Here is a 21,679-nt window from a genome sequence, read left to right as displayed (position 1 = left end):
TTGTCCTCAGCTATGTTTGCTCCTAGAAATTGAGTAGCAGATAAAAGACTCTCTCAGCTCTGAAAGATTTTGATTTTAGATTAAGTTCTTGATTTGAAAGACACGTCATTGCTTAGCAGGTAGATTTCTGTGTCACAAGGGGAAATTAATATTTGTAAATGTAATTGTTTGCTGTAAGTAGGACAGTTTCACAGTCCAGAGCCAGTAGTTACATGTTTAATGACCCATTAGTAGCCACAGATAATAAGGAGAGTAGCGTAAATCAGTCATCAGAAAGTTAGTTCAAGAGATGAGCAGGTTATCACTAGATTTATTTAACCCAAGTTAAGACATTAATTCTTAGCATGCCAGCACATGAAAGGGAAATGTGATGAGCCTTGTCAGGAAGGGTCTTCTATTGTGGGAAAAGAGCCAGAAAAGCTTAACTCATCAAGTTTTTAATGTTGCCTGTATTGCGAAAGCTTTTGTCTAAAAGGAGATTAGGACTTTTTTTTTTCTTTTTTTTTTTTTTAATTTAAAGAATGGATTTTATAAAGATACTTGCATGCCACAAAAGTGAGGGGATGTGTGCTGTACTTCAGCATTGTGGAAGTATTTGCTGTCTGTTTTTTGAGTCAGTTTCACTATATTCTTCACGTAACCAAATTTTATACACCAGTGGGCCTCATAGTAATGCAGAATTTTGCAGTCTTTGACTGCATCTACATTGGGTTTTTAGTTCTGATCAAAAGTGCAGATGTGAATCAAATCTCCTGATCATTCCTACTTACTGCACTATGGTTCATATTCAGAAGCAGTGTTGGAGTGGGCACACTGAATTCCTTTTTGATTAAATTTAACTGAAAGATGCATTCCAGCAAGTCCCCCAACACAATGAAATTGCTAAAGGGAATTCAGTCTTGGAAATAGAGCAAAATTAATCCAGAATACCTCCCCCAAGACAGGTGTATTGTACAGATGCTGATTCTCAGTACCAGTTGTATTGGCTATAGATCTGTTGCTGCTGCACCACACTGCTAAATATAACCTCTTGCAACTATTTCATGTTCACCAGTAATCAAGAGTATGCTATATGCAGAATGGTTATGAATAGGCTTAAAATTTCTGGCATCTGATTATTAAAATTTTTTAGATATACTTAATCATGTAGACCATGATCAAAGTTATCCTTTGTTTCTAACCTGCTGTGTAATGTAACCCCTTTTATCTGAAGGCCACTGTCTCAATTTACTACTGAAACTGATGAACCTTAAAGAATTGATGGCTGAGAAATATGCCTGTAAATCTTATATTGAGATACACTTCAATAATAAAACAGAGGCATCTTTATACAAACTTTCTACATCTGTATGTAGCGTTTTCCAAGCGCTATTCTTTAAGTTCCTCATCCTGCTACTTTGAAGCCGGTTTTGAGGTTTTGACGTTAGGTTTTGTGGCAATTAGATCAGAACAGCAAATCATACTTAGTAACACCAGATTATTTTTTTTTAAGATGTTAAGCAAATATGGTAAGTAGCAGCACAGAAAAAAGGAAGGACTAGCAAAAGGATGAGATAAAATCAGTGAATTAATAATCTATAAACAGCCCATGTACAAAGGCTTTCATAGTATTTGAGATTATACCACTGTACTGTACCTAATTATATGTCCAAATTAGAGACTTGGATGTCAGTCCTAAAAATACGATGCATTCAATGTCTTAAATATTTTGAATTTATGAGAAGTTTATAATAATTAAGCATGTATACTAATTTATCAATTCAAATGGTATTTCTTGAATTTTGGTTTTTTCCCTTTTTGCTGGTCTGTAATTAAGATTTTGCTTTGCAGTTTTTGTCATTGAATTGTTATTCTTGGCCCTATAAACCAATGAAAGATCCAAGTTTAAAAAGCAGTTAATGTACACAAACATTAATCAAAAATTACTTGATTATAGTTTATTGTTTGAAAGAGCCGTAGATTAATGATTCTGTAGGATACACACTGATATCAAAGACTAAGCATACTTCTGGAAGCCTCTGATCCAATATTAATAGATGATAAGCCATAACTGCAGCTTTTATTTTGCTTTACAGTGTGTCAAGAATGCAAAAATAGGTAATGAACTTCATTTGTCTCAGAACATCAGTGAAGAATTCTGTATTCTCTTACATTATTTGTTTGCATTGAGATATCAAACCTTAGCTTCTTGATAGAATAGTTTATTCATAAAAACAATGAAAACTACAATCCTGAGTCTTACATGCTTTTTATCCAGTGCTTTTGGGTAGTTTTTTCTATCCATACAGAAAAGATCTGTAAAACGTATAACACTAAGGTAGGATTTACACCATTAAGTATCCGCTCCTCAAAATGTAACAAGCAGCAGAATGACAAGGATAGTTGAGTCTCATTTCATAACTTTGATTGAATGCACTGGAAGGAGGTAGTGCAGGCTTGAAAACAACCTGTCTGCTTAATGGGAATAGTAAGCGATCAATGAGTTCTTTTAATATTCCTCTAAGATCTTGCATCTGTATGTTATGGCTTCAGTTAAATTAAAAAGTGAGAGCACATATCATGATGTTATGGTTCTTTGGTTTAATCCTATTTTTTTAATGAAAAAGAGGGTTGGCATTCTCTGATATCTGTAGGAATTTTGCTTTTCTCCTCAACTGTCATCAAGCACCAAGCATTTTTAGGTCAGTGTGTTACCTAGCATCAATATATGACATAATTAACTAACCAGAAACTTATTAGGTAATAAAGCACACAGTTATGAAATATTGGGCTTTTTTGATAGGGATGCTAACTGAGCAAGCTCTGCTTAGGTTAGTGCAAGTCTATTTATCTTCTATAAATAATCAGTGTGTGGAATTGAAAATGAAATACGAACAGATTTTCTAGGTTAGGTATATATCAAGTCACAATACTGTATAGATCCACGTTTTTAAAACAAGACACTATGTTGAGACTGGTTTTGAGGTTGCTCTTAGTATTAAAAATTTCAAATCCAGTGAGGGTTTCTTTTTTAATTCAGTTGTCTGTAAAAACAGATCACTGTGTTAGTTAATTTTTTATGAACTTGTTAAGCACTAAAACTGGAAAATATGTCATAAACTGTGTACAGAATAAGATCATGGCACAGACATTCTCACTAAAACAGATGTGAGGAAAAAAGATGAAAGAGGATTTTTATTAATTGTAGATGTTGAAGGAGAAGTGGACCATGGTCATAATCTGGACCTGACCACTCAATAATTTCTTCATTAAATCTGTAAATTTTCTGAATTATTTTGAATACAGTTAGCCATATCTTTTAGAAAGTGTCTAAGTCTTGATATAAAAATCTTCAAGTCATCAAGAACTGATGCGCTATTGAAAAATATGTACCATATTTGCAGTGCAATTACATCCTATAATCTCTATCTAGCTTTTTTCTGCTAAAGCTGTCTCCTTTTCTGTAAGTGTTAGTTAATAGTGATCAAACAATCTTTTAATATTTCCTGAGTGACCAGGTTGAGTCTCTTTTGTTTCTCACTGCCAAGTTTATTTTTCAATAATTTTGTAGCTGTTTCCTGATCTGGTTACAGTCTTTCAAATATTCACAAGAGTATGACATGAGGACCAGATGTGTAATTCTATTATTGGTCTTATGCTACTGCATTGAGATACAGCAAACTTTTTGATTTTTATTTCTCTGCCTGTATTTGTCCTTGTAAATTCAACATTGTATTGCATGTTCACTTCCACCATGATCTGTAAATCCTTTTTTGATATCATCGATTTCAGATGCAGTCCCCTGTCCTCTATGTTTGCCCTGTATGTTTTCAAATGATGACAGTGTATACATGATTTCAGTGATACGTGTATGCAGCTGATAACATTTATTAGTTAATCCCAAATTTGTTCACTTTTCCAAGCATTCTTTGTTAGACTTTTTGTTCAGATCATGGGAATACAGAACAAATTTGGGATGAGAAGTATCTGCAGGTCCCCTTCCTTCTCCAGCAACGTTCACTGTATATAGAGCTAATTTTGCTGACGCTGTGTCTTGTGGCACATCATCAAATGCCTTACAGAAATCTCAGCATATTATTTCAAAACACTTACCTTATCAAAAAGAGTCTCTGTGTAATTGAAAAAGATAGAAAGTTATTTCAACAGGACTAGTACTCAATAAAGCAATGTTGATTGACATTAACTGAGCTCCAGCTTTTAATTTATTGCTTATTGTATGTCAGGATCAGTGTCAAACTATATAGCATGTAATTTCACATAATACTCTTTAAAAATATTTGGCAATATTTGATTTTTCAGCTCCTCTAGAATTCCGCCAAAAAGACATCATGCAAATATTTGAAGTAAAAATGAACGTCTGCCTGTTTGAAGAATTACAATACACTAAACAGCAAAACAGCTGTATGTAGTTTGGAGGAGTCATTTGGAAATGTACTGAGTTGCCCATGTTGTTGATTTTTGCTGTTTTTAAAGATATCACCAAAGATTAACCTAATACATTCTGTTAGTGAAATAGGATCAAACTACCCAGTGGAAAAGAAATCCTTCAGTCTTTCTTCAACTTTTACTCTGGCAAAACTCTTGTCAACTTCAAAGTCAGTTCAATTAGCGTTAGTAGGCCTGAGTAACAGTAGCTCCTGTAGAATTCTGAGGGAAGGACTTGTATTTTCAGTGAGGCAAACCCAGCTCATTGGAAGTTTTACAGAATCTGTCCCTTTGTTTCAAAAATAAATAAGAATATTCAGGCCTTACCATGTCTTTGCTTTGTGGTGTAGTTGTGCAGACCTTATAACTAAGACGTGTTCCAAGTTAACTGTAAAAAATTTACCCACATTTCTTCTGTGTTAAATGATAGCTAAGTTTATAGTGGGCTGTCAGATTTCTTTACTTAATTCAGCAACATGCAAGACATCTATCTTAACATCTGGTTTTTAATAACAGTTGACATCTGGGAGCTCTTTTTTATTCCAAGAATGGACTAGGAACAGTAGTGATACTGGCAGTGTATATTTTCAGGCTAAAATTCCTGTCCGTTTCAATCATAATTAATTACCATTCATTTTATTTAGGTTTTAGATTTAATTAAGTGCCAGCAGTATGTTACACCAGCTAACTTGCAAAGTTTTGAAACTATAGAATGTATTTTTTTTAAGTTTCTAAAATATTAATGGGTGAATTTTAAGGATATCTAAAATGATGAGATTTTATTTGATTTTGAAATGCTGAGTTAAATGAAAAGCATTGTGTTGCGCACCTCTATGCTCTAGAAGCAGAGTATCGCACCAGAATTTGGCACAGCAGAACTATATATACATATGCGCATACACGCTGTGTGTGCATAGATGAAGAATCATTATAAAAAATGTTATCTTATCGTCAGTAAATGTATCCAGGGAAGAACATTTCACTCTGCTGGTTTAGTTCATGTTTTTTATTTTGTTCTTTTTAACTTCAAGTTTATAAAAAATGTAAAGAAAGACCTTCTGCTTTCAGCATATCTACACTAAAAGAATCCCTTTTAAAAACAAATTCATGAAATTGTTATGATTTTTTTATATTTACCATTAATGTTATCTATCATTAAAACTCTAAATAAATGAGTAATACTAATGGTTCAAAAATGGAAAAAAAGAGAGAAACTGTCTAACAGTATTCAACAATTTGCAGTATTTAAGGATTGCTTAAAAGATAGATTTAATTGATAGCATGTTAGAAAAGTGTACTTCACTAATGATAGATTTTTTTGATTCTTCAGCAATTTTTATCTTTTAACCTGACAGAATGCAAGACCATTTGATTACAGTAATTACTTTGCTTACTTGTAAGGTTTCATCTCTTTCTGCTGTCAATGTTGGTTTGAATTGTGTGCAATTAAAAAATAGATAATCTTTTAATATTTAATCTTATAATCTACTTCCTACTCACTGTTTTAACTGGGTGGGAAGAATGTTTATGTCACTGTTGTTGGGGTTTTTTTTGCTGTAGATGCAGATTCTTGTATATGTAACACAAACTTGTTCAGTTGTCTTCGCTGGCTTACATTTAGAAAAAAAAAAATCATGTTTTTAACAGCCAAGAAAATTGTATTTTATATGCACCAAAGTAACTAACCTTTTCTTCTTTTATTCCAATGCTAACATCTTCTCTGTGCATCTCCTAATGTCTGGCACACAGGATGACGAGGAGGGTATATGGGCATAGCCGTTCCTATAAACCAAAGTTCCAGTTTTGTTTTGAGGGGTGAGAAACTCTCTTTTCTATCTCTCTCAAGTTGCAGTCTAATTTTTATTGTTTTATTTTAAACTGCATGGAGCTGTGTGTTTCTTGACAAGTGTGTTTGTGAACCCTGTAAAAAATGTTTTTTCATAGGTAATGAACAATGAGAAACTATGTCTAATGGTTTAATGGTCTAATGGTTTAATTTATTTTATAGCCTATTATGGCTAAAGGTGTAGGTAGGTACAAAACTTTAAGAGGAGTGTGTTTCTATCTGTTTGTATCTCTCTAAACAATTTCCTTTTTTCAGTAGATAAGAATTTCTTTCAACTACTATTAATCTGCTGTATCACCATGAAAATCCCTGTAAGAAAACTGTAGTATCTCTGCAGAACGAGTATGAAAGTTTGATAGTTAACAAAGTTTGCTACAGATAAGCATACAATTTTACTGGAATAGCTTTTATAATATGCATGGAAAAAATGAGACTACCTATTAAGCTAAAACGTTTTAGTGAAATTGTAAAATAAGTAGCAGATGCTTAATAAGGGAAGTATAATCTGTCTATGCAATACATGCTTTTTGCCTGAAATAATCTGATGGACTAACATCCATGCAGTAATTTGGTTGTGACATTTAAGAGTACAAAGTACAGCTTATTTTGTTTAAGACTCTTTCAATTATGAGTAAATATTATATTGTCACTGCATGTCAGTTATTGATCAATGCATATCCACTTTTTTGGTGCTTGCCTTTGAAGCTGTAGGTAATTTGTAGCTCATGATCACTGTGGTCTCAACATTGCTAAGACCATCAGGCCTGGTGGTTTGCTCGTAGAAAATGTTGCTCATGTCACTACGTCTTACTGGAACAATTCTATTTACTATAGTGGGACTGTTCAGAGGAGCAAAATCTACTCACATAAGTAAAGATGAATGTGTTATTAAAGCTGCCATACTTTACTCTATATTGCTTTGGCACCTGTCACCCCAACTTGAAGACTATGATTTGTTTTATTTCCAGTAGCATTATAAGCCATGTTACAAGTCAGTCGTTCCATTTGACAGGAATAAAATCTCCAAAATAATTTTTGTTCTTATATACTTACTTTTTAGAATACCTGTGAGATCAATATTAGTGCTATCCATAATTAATAATTTGTATTTTGTTTTAAAAAAAAATTAAACTGTTGAAGCTTTCTATCACAGAGAAGTTTAAGATCCAACAATTGTAAAATAAAAGTGGACACTGTGATACCATTAACATTTAAAAGAAAGCAACCTTGGTTTATCAGAGTATAGCTATAAACCTTTTTGGTTTTATGCTTTCTGATTCAATTTTAAATGTCATGCTTGTATAGGTCGTATGGGTAGATAACCTCTGTGTTTATGGACACACATGTTGCATGTGGTAACAGTAGGAAAGGATGTGACTCATATTCTAAATTTTTTTAGTTACACTTTCTTCTTTCCTGAAAATAAGCAGACTTAAAAAGACTCTGGAATTGTTCTTTTTCACATAAAAATGTAAAAAAAGGTTTATGGGTTCTCTTAGAGTTGTGTTTTAAGCAATTAGCATGTTCTGTTAACTGCAGCTGCGTGATATTTTAATAGCAGTTTATGATGTTATTTAAAAGTAATGTAATTTTCAGCTGTTTGTCAGCATCATTCTTCTGGTTTGGGTGTGGAGAGCAGATCTTTGTTTATTTTCCAGGCCCATATATATTTCCAGTTTAAAAACAGACATTCCTCTCTGACTCTTTTGTTCAAATGCCAGCATAATTTATCTAGTATCATTATATACCAGACCCTTGACAAATTACTTGTTTGCTGTTTCTTTTCAAGTGGGGGAGCACTGCAAAGGTAGTATGACAAATAGCTGGTAGTAGGCATAGCCTGTCTTCCAGACTGAACTTGTGAGTAGACCTGTCCTTGTAGGTAGAATAGCCATGAGTCTAGCGGAATGGCTATCGTAAGGTGAAAATTCATGTCATAGACCTCCTTCCCTAGAGGAAAAAATTAATTTAGGTCCCAGACCTATAAACCTTTCTCAAAATACATCTGGTAATACTAAATTTCCTCATAATCACTGTTAAGAGCTGTAAGCATATCTTGCAAAAGAGATGCTTACAATAGACATACTTAGAAAAAATAATGGATAAATTTTTCTAATGTGCACAGACTTGAGAGCTAACAGCTTGATTTGGCTGTGTGACCACAGGAGTTTGCAGTGTCCACTCATCTAGCTCAGCAGTGGGGGTTGCTCAGGTAGAACTCAGCTACGTAGCTGTTGTATTAAACCAGAGGAAAACTGGATTTAGTTCTGAGAAATGTTCTGGAAGAGTAAAAGTTATGACATAAATTACTTTTGAGGTCTTTAATCCTCCTTTCTGATGTTTGAGCAGAGCAGTAGTTAAAAATTACTTGATTGTAAGATAACTCTATGGGACTTTCTGCCACGTAGACTAAAGCCCTGGATCTGTTAAGGAAATGAAAATTTTGGATAATTGGATTATTTCCAGTTTCTACTTACAATCAATACTAACAATCAAAAGGCTGATACGGTTGAATCTTGCGGACACCATCCTTGTAAAATACACGTTTTCCACATTTGTTTGCTTTGTAAAAAGTCTGGACATAATAATTAGTTCTGTTATTACAACTTGCTGTATGATACTCCTTTTAGAATCCACTTTATGATGCTGTAGTTATGGATTGAAAGGAATAGTGCCTGCGATTTAGTTTTGGAACATTTTAATAATTTCTATTGCTATTTAAATAAGACACACAAGATTTGTCTTGGGTGCATATGGCTGAAGACTAAGTGAATTTAATAGCTCAAGTAGTTATTAACCAGGGTGAAATGAATTGTCTTGAATGTTGCATTACTATGGAAAAGTGGCATTGTTAACAAGAGTAGAGTAGCCAAGTAAGTGATTACAATAAATCCATTTCTGTGCAGAGTTTTAAAGCTCTAGGCATAAACTCTTCGCTACAGAGCACTTTGTCCTGTGTTTTTGACAGTGCACGTAAGAGGAGTCTGGATGCTCTTCTCACCAAGACAAGGTGATAAAACTCCCTGAACAGTTGTTCACCACCAGGAATGATGGGTGCACAGTTCACTCCTGTTAGCTTCATTGCACTGTGGCTGCGGGGTTAGGCAGGATGGCTCCACTCTTTTTGCATGATAATAGTAGAGTGGATCACCACTCTGTCAAACTGGTGAACTTTAAGCAGCCTGTTGAAATAGATCTGGAGACTAGATAAATGGAATGGGAATGAGATGGAGATTTCATCTCCATGGAGGAAGGAGCTGATTTCACTTTTTAGAGTGTAAGGACTCTTAAAAGAGCCCTTCAATTCATGGGATTAGACATGTTTTTACCATTTTTCCTCTCTCACTTTCTCCTGATTTTCATAACAAGTAGTATTGCTGAGGAAGATCAAATCTCTCAGTCAGCTGAATGTATATTGAAACAGACTTAATACAGTTAAATTGGGTGTATATCTTCTTTAGAAAAGCTTTTCTGTAGTTGTTTTTTACTGCAGACTTCTATCAAAAGCTAATTGTGAACACGAGAAAGCCAAGAGACCCAAGGAGAATGAACATGAGCGATATATTTTATGTTGGAGAGGAAAACATAATTTTAGCAACAATTGAATTTTAAAAGTATTTGAACTGCAAGAATGTGAATTTCTAGAAAAAAAATCTTTCACCTTACTTTTTTCTAGTTTGTATATTTGCCATAATTTTTAGTTATACAGTTTAAATTATATGAACTATGGATGCAGCAATTCCATTGCAACACACTTTTGTTTATGAACCAAAGCATATTAATGTCCTTTTAAAGTCTCAAAGACACATTTGTTTTGCTTTTAAAAAACTTGTATACGAAGTGTACAACGATTTTGAAAACTGACTATCAAGAGACTAAGGGAATCTTAATGTAATTTTTGTTACAGTAGTGTAAAACAAATGATATGCTTTTGAATTGGAGTTGATTTTTCTTTAAGAGGATTTTTTTTTTTCCTACAAAACAAAAAGCCCCTGAGATACGAAAATGTTTAGCTTCTGAAATTGTTTTGTTTCAAGTCTAATTTTATCCTGATCATATAGTCTTACTAACATTTTTTTAGGTATAATGCAGATAGTCTCATGCAATCAAAAGTTTTCCTGAGGCCATGAGGTAGTACTCTGCCTAAGTAAGGACAGTGCAGGCTGGGCCTCTAATTATGTTTAAAAAGTAGTAAGTTAAAAATCAGTGAAGTCCTTTTAAACTTTACCACCTCAGTGCTCACATACTACACAAGAGTGACATGAAATGATGGTGGAAATGTAGAGTGGCAGGATGAGAATGTGTTCTAAGGATAGAGAGCTAGTTACTCATTAAGGAACTTCAGGCGAGGTGTTCAGGGAAATCTCACTGGCCAGCAAATTTGGTAGCACATGTAGCTGCACTGGTTGGGGCTTGTTAGAAACAAGATCTCTTCCCCTCTCCTCACTCTTACAAAGGAAAAAGAAAGAAAATCAGGAGGTGATGATAAGTTGTAAGAGTTAAGCCTATATAGCAGTCTGTCATGGGTAACTGGAGCCATGTGATTCTCAGAAAATGTGACTCGTGGCACAGCTGAGGTGTGCAGGTAGAACACAAGTGCTTGTTTTTTCCTTTCCAGTTCCTACCACTGAAGTGCAGCAGACACTGGAAAAACAGTTAGGACTGCCACAAGTTGTCCGTGTGTGTCTGTAAGAGAAATCAGCACAAAACCTGTTTGTACAGAATTTTGTTTGTACAGTACTGTAGACTTTATTCTTTGTCAGACATGAAGTAAATCAGATGTTTTAAAAGATGTTTAGGAGTGTTTGGACAAGTTTATTGTCTGTTATATCCTTAGAACAGGGTTACCTTCACACCTGAAACAAAGAGGGACAGAAGCTTGTGCCTGGCAGCAAACGGTGTCTAGTGTTGTTGCAACTAGAATCATAAAGCTAGTCAGCTAAATTTGGATTTAGGAGCAGAACATAAAGTCTGTAATTTTAAAATTTTGCCTTAGTAGACACTGTGGAGGCATTCTTCAGGGGGCATCAGTGTCATTCAGTAAAAAAGCCCTTCAAAGCAGAAATTGTCTACAGAGTGGGTGAAAGAGGAAAGCTTCTTAATTATTGCTCAGGGAAGTATTCACTGTTCACTTCTAACTATTGGATGTGTTTTGTATGTTTTCAGGAAGGAGGAGAAGGCTGTTTTAAAACAAATGTGGTGCCTAGCTTTGTTGAGATGTGGTGAACAGTTCTCTTTCAAGATGTCCTTACTAATAGCAGTATAAAGCATAACGAAATTTGGTCATGTTACTATATAAGGATATGTTTAAAGACATTAACTATTAGCTATTGTTCTGCTTTTTGTTTTCATATTTTCAAGTCAAGATTTTTGTAAATAATTTATTTTTCTTTATGTTTGGATATTCTGTTTAGCCTGTTTTGGAAAAACCATGTTAATTTTGAAATGAGTCTCAGCAGCATGAAAAGCAATGGAAAAATAAGGAGCATGACTGTATGCAGTGTTCATTTTAATTTTCTCATAGACTGTATGAATACTAGCTCTATGCTTAATTAGCTAAATGGGTGTTGCTACATTGACTGGAGCCCAAGGGCATTTTAGATTTGTGAATTTTTAGACATGATTGTTGTTTTACTGCAGCTTGGTTTTTACTAAACAAAAGGAGGAACCTCCCTAGGAATGTTTGCTTTGCAAAGTATGGACAGATTTGTGACTAGTCTTCATTCCTGTTAAAATAATTTTATTCATAATGGACGATGGTTATAGTTTTTATTTTAATTGGGAAATAATATATTAGTTAAAAAGTTATCTTTCTTTTTTTCTTGAAGATGTCATTACTACTGCTACTATTTTTGGATATTAGTTGTCTACCACTGAGACAGAGGGTTTCCATTAAAAGAACATAGGAATTTATTTAGCTGTATGTGGCTATTTTTTATTGATTATACACTAGAAATACGTGAATCGCTTGACAAATGCAAAACTTTTTCTGTGTTTCCTATGGAATGGAAGATGAGTAAAGAAGATCAGCATTGTTCTTTTGAAAAAAAAAAAAAAAAAAGAAAATAAATTCTTAACTTTGTGTTACAACACTGCAACAGCCAAATACCTTAGAGTTAAGGTCAGAAGTTGAAACCCTGGGCCCACTGAAGTCAATGAGTGTCTTATTATTTATTTCAGTACTGTTAAGTTTTCACTCAGAGCAGTTTGTCTCTTTTGATTTGTTCATAGTCTTAGTAGAAAAACATCTGTGCATATACATATATGTATTCTCAAAAAGATTTGTACAAACGAGATGTCTTTTACTTTACTCCAACAGGCATTTATCTTATCTTATCCTTGGTATTTATGAGACACCAAATCACCCTCATGTCTAGCTGTAGAACTTTATTATATAAATTGAATAGTTTTTTGTCTGTCACTTGTATTTTAGGTGGGTGAGTCAGGCCATTCTGCCTGAACTTTGGCCTCAGCTTCTTCACTGCAGGTGCAGGAGGTGTGCAAACAATCAGAAAATGTAGCTGATGAACTGAACTTCAAAGCTTTTGATGTAGTCAGCCTAAAGACAACAATCACAGGGCCTACAATCATCAGTCGTGCTCTTTTATAATCTTCCATAGTAAAAATAAATAACATACTAGAGCAATTTTTAACACTGTAGAAAGTGAGAAAAGGCAGTGTGTATTTTCACGGCTAAACTTTGTTTCAAAATGTTATAGTTGCTGTAAACAGGAGTTAGATAATCACTGACTTCACACCAAAAGAAGTAATCAAATAATCTAGTTATGGCTTAATATCTGAAGCTAAGCTGACATTTTGAAAAAAGTAGCAAAAATGTGCTTTAAAGAGATGAATTCGATGATGAATTGCATTTTGTTGGATTGCACTTCTACAAATATTCATGTGAACATGTGAAATGACTATTATTTGTCTTCAAAATAGTTTCAAGCAGTTGTTTGTGAATATTAGAGTATGTGAATATGGGACTGGCAGCACAGCATTCCTCTTGGAAGGTCTTGCTTTGTTTGGAAGCAGGAGTACCACCTGACTTAAACACCTAATCAAAGGTCATATGACCTAAACTTTTGAATGTCAGATTTTACAATTGAATACTAAAATATGAAAAAACTAGCCAATTTTGAATAAACATGAGATTTATATAAACTGCTCTGGGAAGTTTATGAAAAATACAAGAGAAAATGCTCAGTAGAGTACAGAAAATAATACCTAATAAAAGTTATCTAGTATCTATTTTTAATATAAATAAACATACTTATTCTGTTAGTTATACTGCTATAATGATGGGGTTGTTTTTAAAAAAAAAAAAAAAAAGAAAGAAAACCTCCCTGTGCTGACCTACTTAACATCACTGAAATGCCAGTTGTCATTGCATATGTCTCTTGATTTCCTCAAGGAAAAGCTTTGATAGGTGATGACTGCTATCATAGATATCCAGTCCTACCAGCCACAAGGCCTGGAGCCAGTTTTGAGGCACATCCCTGTCTCTTACGCTTCATGTTATTCTGGCAGTGGTTTCTAATGCAGATTTTCAGATCACACACGTGCAATTTTTGAAGCACTTCATCTGGGTGTGGTGGCTAGAGCTCAGACTGAAGGGAGTGAGGTGTACATACAAAGAAACAAATAAAAAAAAAGGGCATTTGGCTGTTTCAGCAGATGTATATCGCTTGCATAGCCGTTCCCTTTTTCTGCCAAAGAAAAGGAGTTTGGCAGGATGGGATTGTCTTGAGTTTGAGCCTTGAATCAGTGGCTGAAATGTGAAATATTTACAAATAATTTACAACAAAGAGTACAATACAGAAATCTAGGAAAAATATTTATTCATGTGATTTAATTAAGTTCAGTATCAAACATCTTGGGAATGTTGCTTTGACAACATTAAGCTATTTGTATACTTGTGCTCTAGTAGCAAATATTAATGTAACGGATTAGAAATAGTTAAGGAATGCCTGTTATTATTCCTCATTTTGCTATACTGTCCCACTCTAATTAGGCATCCATTTTGGCATCAATATTCTCATTTGTTCAAAAAAATCTATTGCGCTAATTGCCCATTTCAAGAGCTCACTAGGCAAAGAGCAACTTGAGTTGTTGTGATGGAATATCCCTGCATATCACAAATGGCGGAGCCTTGCTGCTTCATTTTGCCTCAGTGTTGATCTTTGCTTTATGGACAGTTCACCAGTGAAAATGTTTACGGGTCTATTTTCCAGAAAAGCAGCGATGATTTCACTGGTTCCCTCCTGGAGCCTTTCAGAACATCTGGCTGGCCAGAGCATGAGCTCTTCTTCAGCCTGGCTCTGAGTTCTACCAAAGTGAGCCAAGCTAGCTAAACAGTTCATGTACTAGTTTTATTTTGAACCAGATCTTTTTGACTAAAATGAGCAAGCTACTCACTTGAACAGTGTTACTGGAAGATTTGAAGAAGTAATAGTCTTAGAAGGGAGAGGGACAAGTAGCTGGAATCTCTTTCAAGAGCATATCTGGATGTGGATGAGGATATCTGTCCACAGCCTTAGGCCATGGGCAGAGCACTCTACAAACAGCTGTGCCAGTTGATGATGTTATTACCACCCACCCTTATGTGCTTATTACTATTTTTCTGCTAGAGGTTGCTACCCTCCCAGATCTATCAACAGAAGAAATCAATCCCATATCAACTTCAAGCAAACTGAGTCGGGTTAGCTTAAATAGTGATGAATACCCATTCATCAGTCAAGCCTGTTTATCGTTGCCTACCGTGGATTAAAGAGCACTCTGACATTTCTGACTTTCTGTTGGAAACTGTGTGGTAACATCTAGCTGATGGTTAGTGAAGAGCAGCTAGTGGCAGTAACATCTTCAAGTGGAAAAGCTCGGTCTGGAAGAAAATTATGTCTGTAAGTTAAAAACAAAAAGACCCTTACTGAAATCACTTTGTCTTCAAAGGCTTTTGCACCAATTTAGGTAATCAGGTTATTAAAATAATTTAAATTAAACCAGTGCAGTTTTCTCGTTTAACTAATCAGAATCAGAACCTCTTTGTTCGTTTTGCAGATAGACATATTTTTACCAGATGCAAGCATGGAGATGAGTAATAAATGATATTTTCCATTTTATATAGGAGCTATAATTTTAGATAGTAAATCTCTGTTAAATTCTAGGAAAACCAGTTCTTCAAACTGTTTTTTGGTTGGGTTTTTTTTTGATAGCTCTTGCAATAAGTCTTTGCTGGGCCAATTATATCAATAATATGATTAATTTTGTCACACATGGCTCTAGGACCTTGAAATGCATTAAGTGATAAATCTCAAATAAAGCTGAAAGCTTTGCTCTTCGTAGCAGATCTTAAAGTCTGTCTACGAGCATTTACGAATGACTACTGTTCCTTAATGTGGCTGAGGCCTAAATCTTTATTTGTTGGAGCCATCAAAGCAGCACAGTACAGTCACATTCTTTGTGTAGTGTTTTACATCTGTTGACCTGGCTCCTGCATGTGAGCTTTTCATGAGGATTCATTTTAGTTCTAAGAATATGGATAGGGTCAAATGTAAACGCTGAGGTAAGATTTAATGATTTAGGAATTCTGTTAGCTAGGATGATTTTGATTATGGCAGTTAGAGGCTTTAGGTCTGATTTACATGGGTTCTGTACCCCTATAGGAATTGATACCTGTGTAAGTAATAACAGATCCTAACATTTTGATTGAATTAAGTTGTGTTCAAGCCTTTTGGGTAGAAAGTGCTCTGAGATTGCCTTTACATTTTTTAATGTAATTGAGTATTATATACTACCTGCATTAATTGTGGAGGGAAAAAAAAGGATAAAGGTGAAATGCTTTACTCATTTGCAAAACATTTTTATAATAGTTCCTGATCCAATGTTGGACTTGCCTTCAATTTCATGCTACTGAAAGAATTTTTTACCAAGTCTCTAAATTTTCTTCCCTGCCTTACTCTATGCTGTAGTTATGATTTAAATCTGTGGCTAGATTTAATGAAAACTCCTTATCCACCCTATTTAACTTATCCTCACTTATACTCTGTCTGAGGCTGACAAAATAGTTGAGAAATTTACATAGATCCTGCAGCACTCATTTGTAAAATATTTATGAATGGTAGGTCATCCTTTAAAAAACTTACAGAACTTCTTGAAATCTGTTTGCTGGTTGTCTTCCAGATTTCTTTACCAAACCAGATACAGCTTTTATTCCATCTTTTACACAACTGTGGTCATTCATCTTCTAGGAGATTTTTTTCTTCATTTGTAAATTTGCTTAATTTCTAAAGTCAGCAGCAGAAATTTTAATAAGAGACTGTCTTATTGTTAACTGTTTTATAATTTAAATGAACTATTTTACAATTGCAGTGTTGCAAATCAATCTACATTGAGGCTTGTAATGTATTTATTTCCAGTGTGTAACTAATAGATGGAAAAATATTTAGAACTTGAGTTGTCATTCATTTTAGGAAAAATGATAAATACTCAAAAAATACATGCTAGTAGTAGTAGGTTTAGGATTGAATCTGTCAACCAAAAAAAGCTTGCAAGAGAGAGAAGGGCTTATTCTCAGAGAGATAATGCTTTTTTTACTTGTTTAATAAATTCTCTAATTTTTAATTAGAATAAGTGAAGACTACTTGTTTAAATATTGCAGTGTCTTAGAGTACCTTGTCTTTTGGTTTTCTAGGAAAGACAGGTCTTACTAAGAAAACTACTAAAGTTGTATGGGAATCCTCCACAGATACAGTCTTATTGCTTGAAGAAAGTTTGGGAAAGTTTTATCTGGAAATAGTCCTTCAATGTAAGAATCGAAAGAAAAATACCCTTTCTCTCCCTCTTGAGAGCAGTGTAGCTTCTAAGAATGTATTTTAAGACAAGCTGAGTGAGAGCCCTGCCTTAGTTACAGAAAAAAGATACTCTACAGAGAAAAAAAGTGAGCTCTCTAGCTATATTTAACTGCTGTTAGCACCAGGACAAAATGAATACTGTCAACTGTACTTTTACCAAAGTACTCTGTTTTTCCTTGAGGATTGATAGGTTTAAATGTACTGATCGTCTCCTTGACTCTGTCTGTCAAACTTTGATCTGATGTTGAAGTGTTCAAAAGCTGCATGTGTTGCAGTATTTCAGCAAACTTGATCTTACAGGTTTAACTTAAATATTGTTTCCATTTTGAAGTCTGTCATATGGGTGTACCACAAAGACTGTTTGGTTTTAGCCCTGATGTCTTGGGTGGTGGTATGCAGCAAGTAACAGAATACTTGGAATAAAGAAAAATCCTGAAATGAATCCCTCCAGCTATGGGCCAGTTGAGAGCTAGAGAGACAGGATGTAAAGTAAAACCAGTATGTCTCCCTTTGATCAAAGGATAGATTCCGCACCACCACCCAGCAGGTGATTAACACATAAGTACATTCTCCCCTAAATGGGCTGATTGGACAAAGCTAAGTAGCTGCTCAGCACCCATAAAGCAAACTTCAGTTAATAAACTGATGTTAGAAATATTTCAAATGTTGTCTTTGTGCATTCAGATCCACAAAGTTACATGATCTGATGTGCGTAAGTTGCTACTAAATTGTCTTAGAATATGAAATTCTCTAAAGGAGGAATTACTAAGTACCTTCTGAAACTGCATTTTTATTTTCAGAAAACAAGCTCTTTCCACCAGTAAATTGATACATATTTTCCAGTTATGTATGCTTTCTGTATTTGGAGAAATTCATTAATAGTCAACTGCACTGTAAATTTTGAGTAGGGTGAAACAATAGGGTAGGGTGTGCTGGTGCATGGTTTTATACATAAAAGCCATTCAGAGGCAGACTTCACCAGCTGGAAGATCTGTAAGCCAGAGACTGGTTTTACTTCAAAAATAATGATAGTGGGCATTTCACTTTGTTTCTCTAAGTATAATACTGGGCTTAGAAATCTTTATTTTCTCATGGTTTAATCTAATTTTATTTATTACATGCCAAATAAGTGTTTGTTGAAGAGGAAGGATGTAGCACATGAAGCCAAGCCACCACTGTCCTGAAGAATTTACAGTGCAGTAACACACTAATGTCACTAAACTCTGTTGTTGTACCATTGACTTCTTTGAGGACAAAATTTCACACGAGGACTTTTAAAATGGAGAGTGTGTCAGCTATGCTGTTCTCATTTTTATGATTATGAATTGCTTTCCAGTACGAATCAGAATATAATGACCACAGTCTAAATATAAAAAAAGACTGCTGTATTTCACTACTAGTATGATAGAAAAATCTCATCAGTGAGTGCCTTTTTAATAAGTAGCCTCACTTGGGATGTCTGATAGAACATAATCTTTGTAGCACAAATATTTTTATATGAAAGATAATCAAGCCATCTCTCTCACCAAGCAGGATCTGCCACATATCATTGTACAGGACGATGTATTTCAGAAAATGGAAAGCAGTAAGCTAATTACTAAGCAAACTGTTTTTTTCATCATTTTCTTATGTGAGATCACGTGTAGGTACACATATGACACATACAGGTTTTGCTAGGATCCTGCTAACAATAATTAACTGAAGTATTTATCCTGTTACCCAAGAACTGTACGTTCTTCTTAAGATCATGATTGAATTTTTGAAACAGACAAAGATGCATTGCCAGATTCTAAAAGAACATGAAATAAATAAATCTTAACCAAAAGAGATGCAAACATTCCAGAAATAAAGTGTGGATGTGGTGTTCTAGAAAATGAAGCCCCCAAATCTATAAAAGCTGTACTGGATATTGTCTTTGTTATAAGACTGCACCATGGTTGCTACGAATTGTGTGCTTTGGTATTGATATTGTAATGCAATTTTAGCAAGCTTCTGTGTAAGAAAAATATTGTTTATCAACCAGTCACTTTTCGTTAGATCAAAAAGCAGTAGTTGGAATATAAAACCCCCAAATCTGCAGGAGACGTGTTTGACAAATTAATGTAATATAATAAGATGGAATAACACTGTTTTAAAATCTTATTTACTTATTGTTTTTCTATATTATTCCCACAAATGGTGGGTAGAGTGTGCAGAGTTTGCAAGAACCTAATATTCTCTTGGCAAATGTTTCAAAGATTAATGATCAGATAGTTCCAACACTGGTGTTTTTAAATGATGACATGAATAAAGGCTTTGTAGCAAGGAGAAAATGGGTGCTGAGATGCGGAACGATTTATTCTGTGTATTTTGAGGCTTTTTTAATAATAGAAAAGCCGCTTGCTTCTTCAGTGACGAGTTTTGTGTTTTATGTTTTTAGCTAAAGACACTGTCTTTTGTGACATACTGCTCAAAGCCCTGTCATGATATAGCTTAAGAAAGCATCACCAAGTATCCTGATGTGCAATCCTGACTGCCAATCACTTGGTACCTAAGCAGATAGGCACTATCCCGAATGTCCTCGGGGTGAATTCTTGTTTGCATTTCCTTTACAAAAAGCCTGCGGTTGTTATTACACCTGCTGGTGTTCAGTGTCACTGACCTCTCACCTAATGTACAATCAGGTGCTCTTTTTTAACAGGCAATCTGGCATTCAGCCCACTTAAATTAGGTTCATTTGTCATGTACTCCTATCTGCCAGCAAGCAAACTGGGGAAAAAGAGGTCAAAGTAGGGATTTTTCAAATGTAAATGTTTCCTGGAAGCTGCTGTTGAAACTTAGACATGTCATTCAAAATGCATGTTACTGCCTGCCTTCTTTCTTAGAAAACTAATTGTCTTTTACAAGTACTTGCTTTTCTGAAAGTCTTTGCAACAGTTTTGCATGAAGTTGTTGCATGCATATTTGTATTGCCAAATATTGTTGCAAGACATAAATAAATCACTGGGCTATATTAAAAACGTATTTTGCCCAGATGCTGCTTTGAAATACTGGATTAAAATGGAAAAAATTAGTTTTAAACCACTTACAGGAAGTGGGATCATGCAAAAGGCTGGTTTCATTTCCAAGTATCTTGTTGCAATCAGTGCTTTTGTATATGGGATGTGTACAAATTTATATTACAATATGATATTAAGTCTACATTTTAAAATTATTTAATTTTGTCCCCCTTTATGTTTGTTTTTGTGTTTTTTTTCCTAATTTGATTGCAAGGGCCAATGTAGGAGTTACATGGTCAGATGTAGATTCTGGTAGGAGATGATGTTACTTCTTTTAAAACTTAGTGGTAATTAACTTCCTGAAGAATTTTGTGGATTCTGTCAAATTACTAAATATTTCAATGCCTGTGACAACACTACAACTTGTATGAGGCAGTGATCCTTGAATCAAGATTATCACAGCAGATACAGCTATCCCCAATAACAGAGATGGAGCGTGATGAGGTGGCAGGAAATACGCTTTCTTCCTTGTAGAATAATAATTTATTTTTAGTTTTGCCATTCTTATAAAGGAACTGAAACTTCATCAAATAACTATACAATTGTGCTTGGATCAAAAGTTAACAATATTGGCTAAATAATGTGTTGTCTTTTGCTTCTGCTTTTTCATTTCCACTCTCAGTAATGAGGAGGGAAGGTGGTTTCGGGTTGGTGATATGTCAGTGAGAAGGAAGGGATTGGTTATGAAGTTGGGAGTTGGCTTTCTGAGACTGCAGATTGACAAAAAGAGATTTCTTCAAAGCTGTGATTGTTGTATGTGATTGAGAGACAGACAGACTTGCTGGCCAGTATGAATATTTTCAGGCAGGTGGAAGGAGGAAGGAGCTGAAGAACCTGGCTAGTTTTAGCACCAGGATGGGGTGTAGTTTGTTTTGGTAAAATTGAACATCTGAGATGATAGAGTGAAAAGGTGAATGACCAAACAGGTTATTTGGGTTATGTCCAATGAAAGTGGTAGGTAAATTGTATGCTGAGTTAGCTTTAAGGATAGAAGTAGGATATGGGGAAAACAACAAAGGACTGAGAGATATAAAAATAGTCATTATTTCTTTACTCTCCAAGTTATTCTTTGATAGATCTTCACCACTTTTTTTGAGGTTCCTTTTGTTTCCATTTTCTCTTGTTTCCCTTTTCTTATGTCTCTACACCTTAATCTTTGGTAACCTCACCTGCAAACACAATTTATTTACTACGTCTTTGCTAATAGTTCATTATCTGCATTCCTACCCCAGATCCAACTAATTTTCTTCAAATTAAAATCATGGCTATTGCAACCCTCAGGTATCTAGTTATTAGTTTGAGGAAATACGTCTAAAATAGATAATCTACTTTTGCTTCTGTTTACTTGCTTTCATGATCATTATGTCATAATCTGACTTTTCTAATATTATTTATTAATTGATTTGTTTAGATTTCCCAAATAGCCAAACTACCATGATCTGTAGTTTACTTCTGCAGGCACATCAAATGAGCAGCACACAGCTGAAACCTCAAAGCAGGAAAGTGGAGAGAGGTGAGGT

The 21,679-nt window shown here is 34.6% G+C and overlaps 1 protein-coding gene across 12 annotated transcripts in view; it reads left to right on the top strand.

Annotated features, from left to right (window-relative positions):
- ERC2 (ELKS/RAB6-interacting/CAST family member 2) overlaps window positions 1–21,679 on the top strand; it is a 534,400-nt gene that overhangs the window by 408,876 nt on the left and 103,845 nt on the right. For all 12 annotated transcript variants that reach the window (XR_003920743.2, XR_003920742.2, XR_003920751.2 and 9 more), the window contains one exon: window positions 6,175–6,240. Coding sequence is in view for 1 of the 12 variants with exons in the window: in XM_029996089.2 (XP_029851949.1) it covers window positions 6,175–6,201 (27 nt within the window). In the remaining 11 variants the exon portion in view is untranslated. The remainder of the gene's footprint in view (window positions 1–6,174; window positions 6,241–21,679) is intronic.

The sequence above is a fragment of the Aquila chrysaetos genome, chromosome 20, assembly GCF_900496995.4.
Source record: "Aquila chrysaetos chrysaetos chromosome 20, bAquChr1.4, whole genome shotgun sequence".
NCBI classification, from domain to species: Eukaryota; Metazoa; Chordata; class Aves; order Accipitriformes; family Accipitridae; genus Aquila; species Aquila chrysaetos.
The sequence above is the reverse complement of the archived record's forward strand: the minus strand, read 5'-3'. Positions and strand labels throughout refer to the sequence as shown.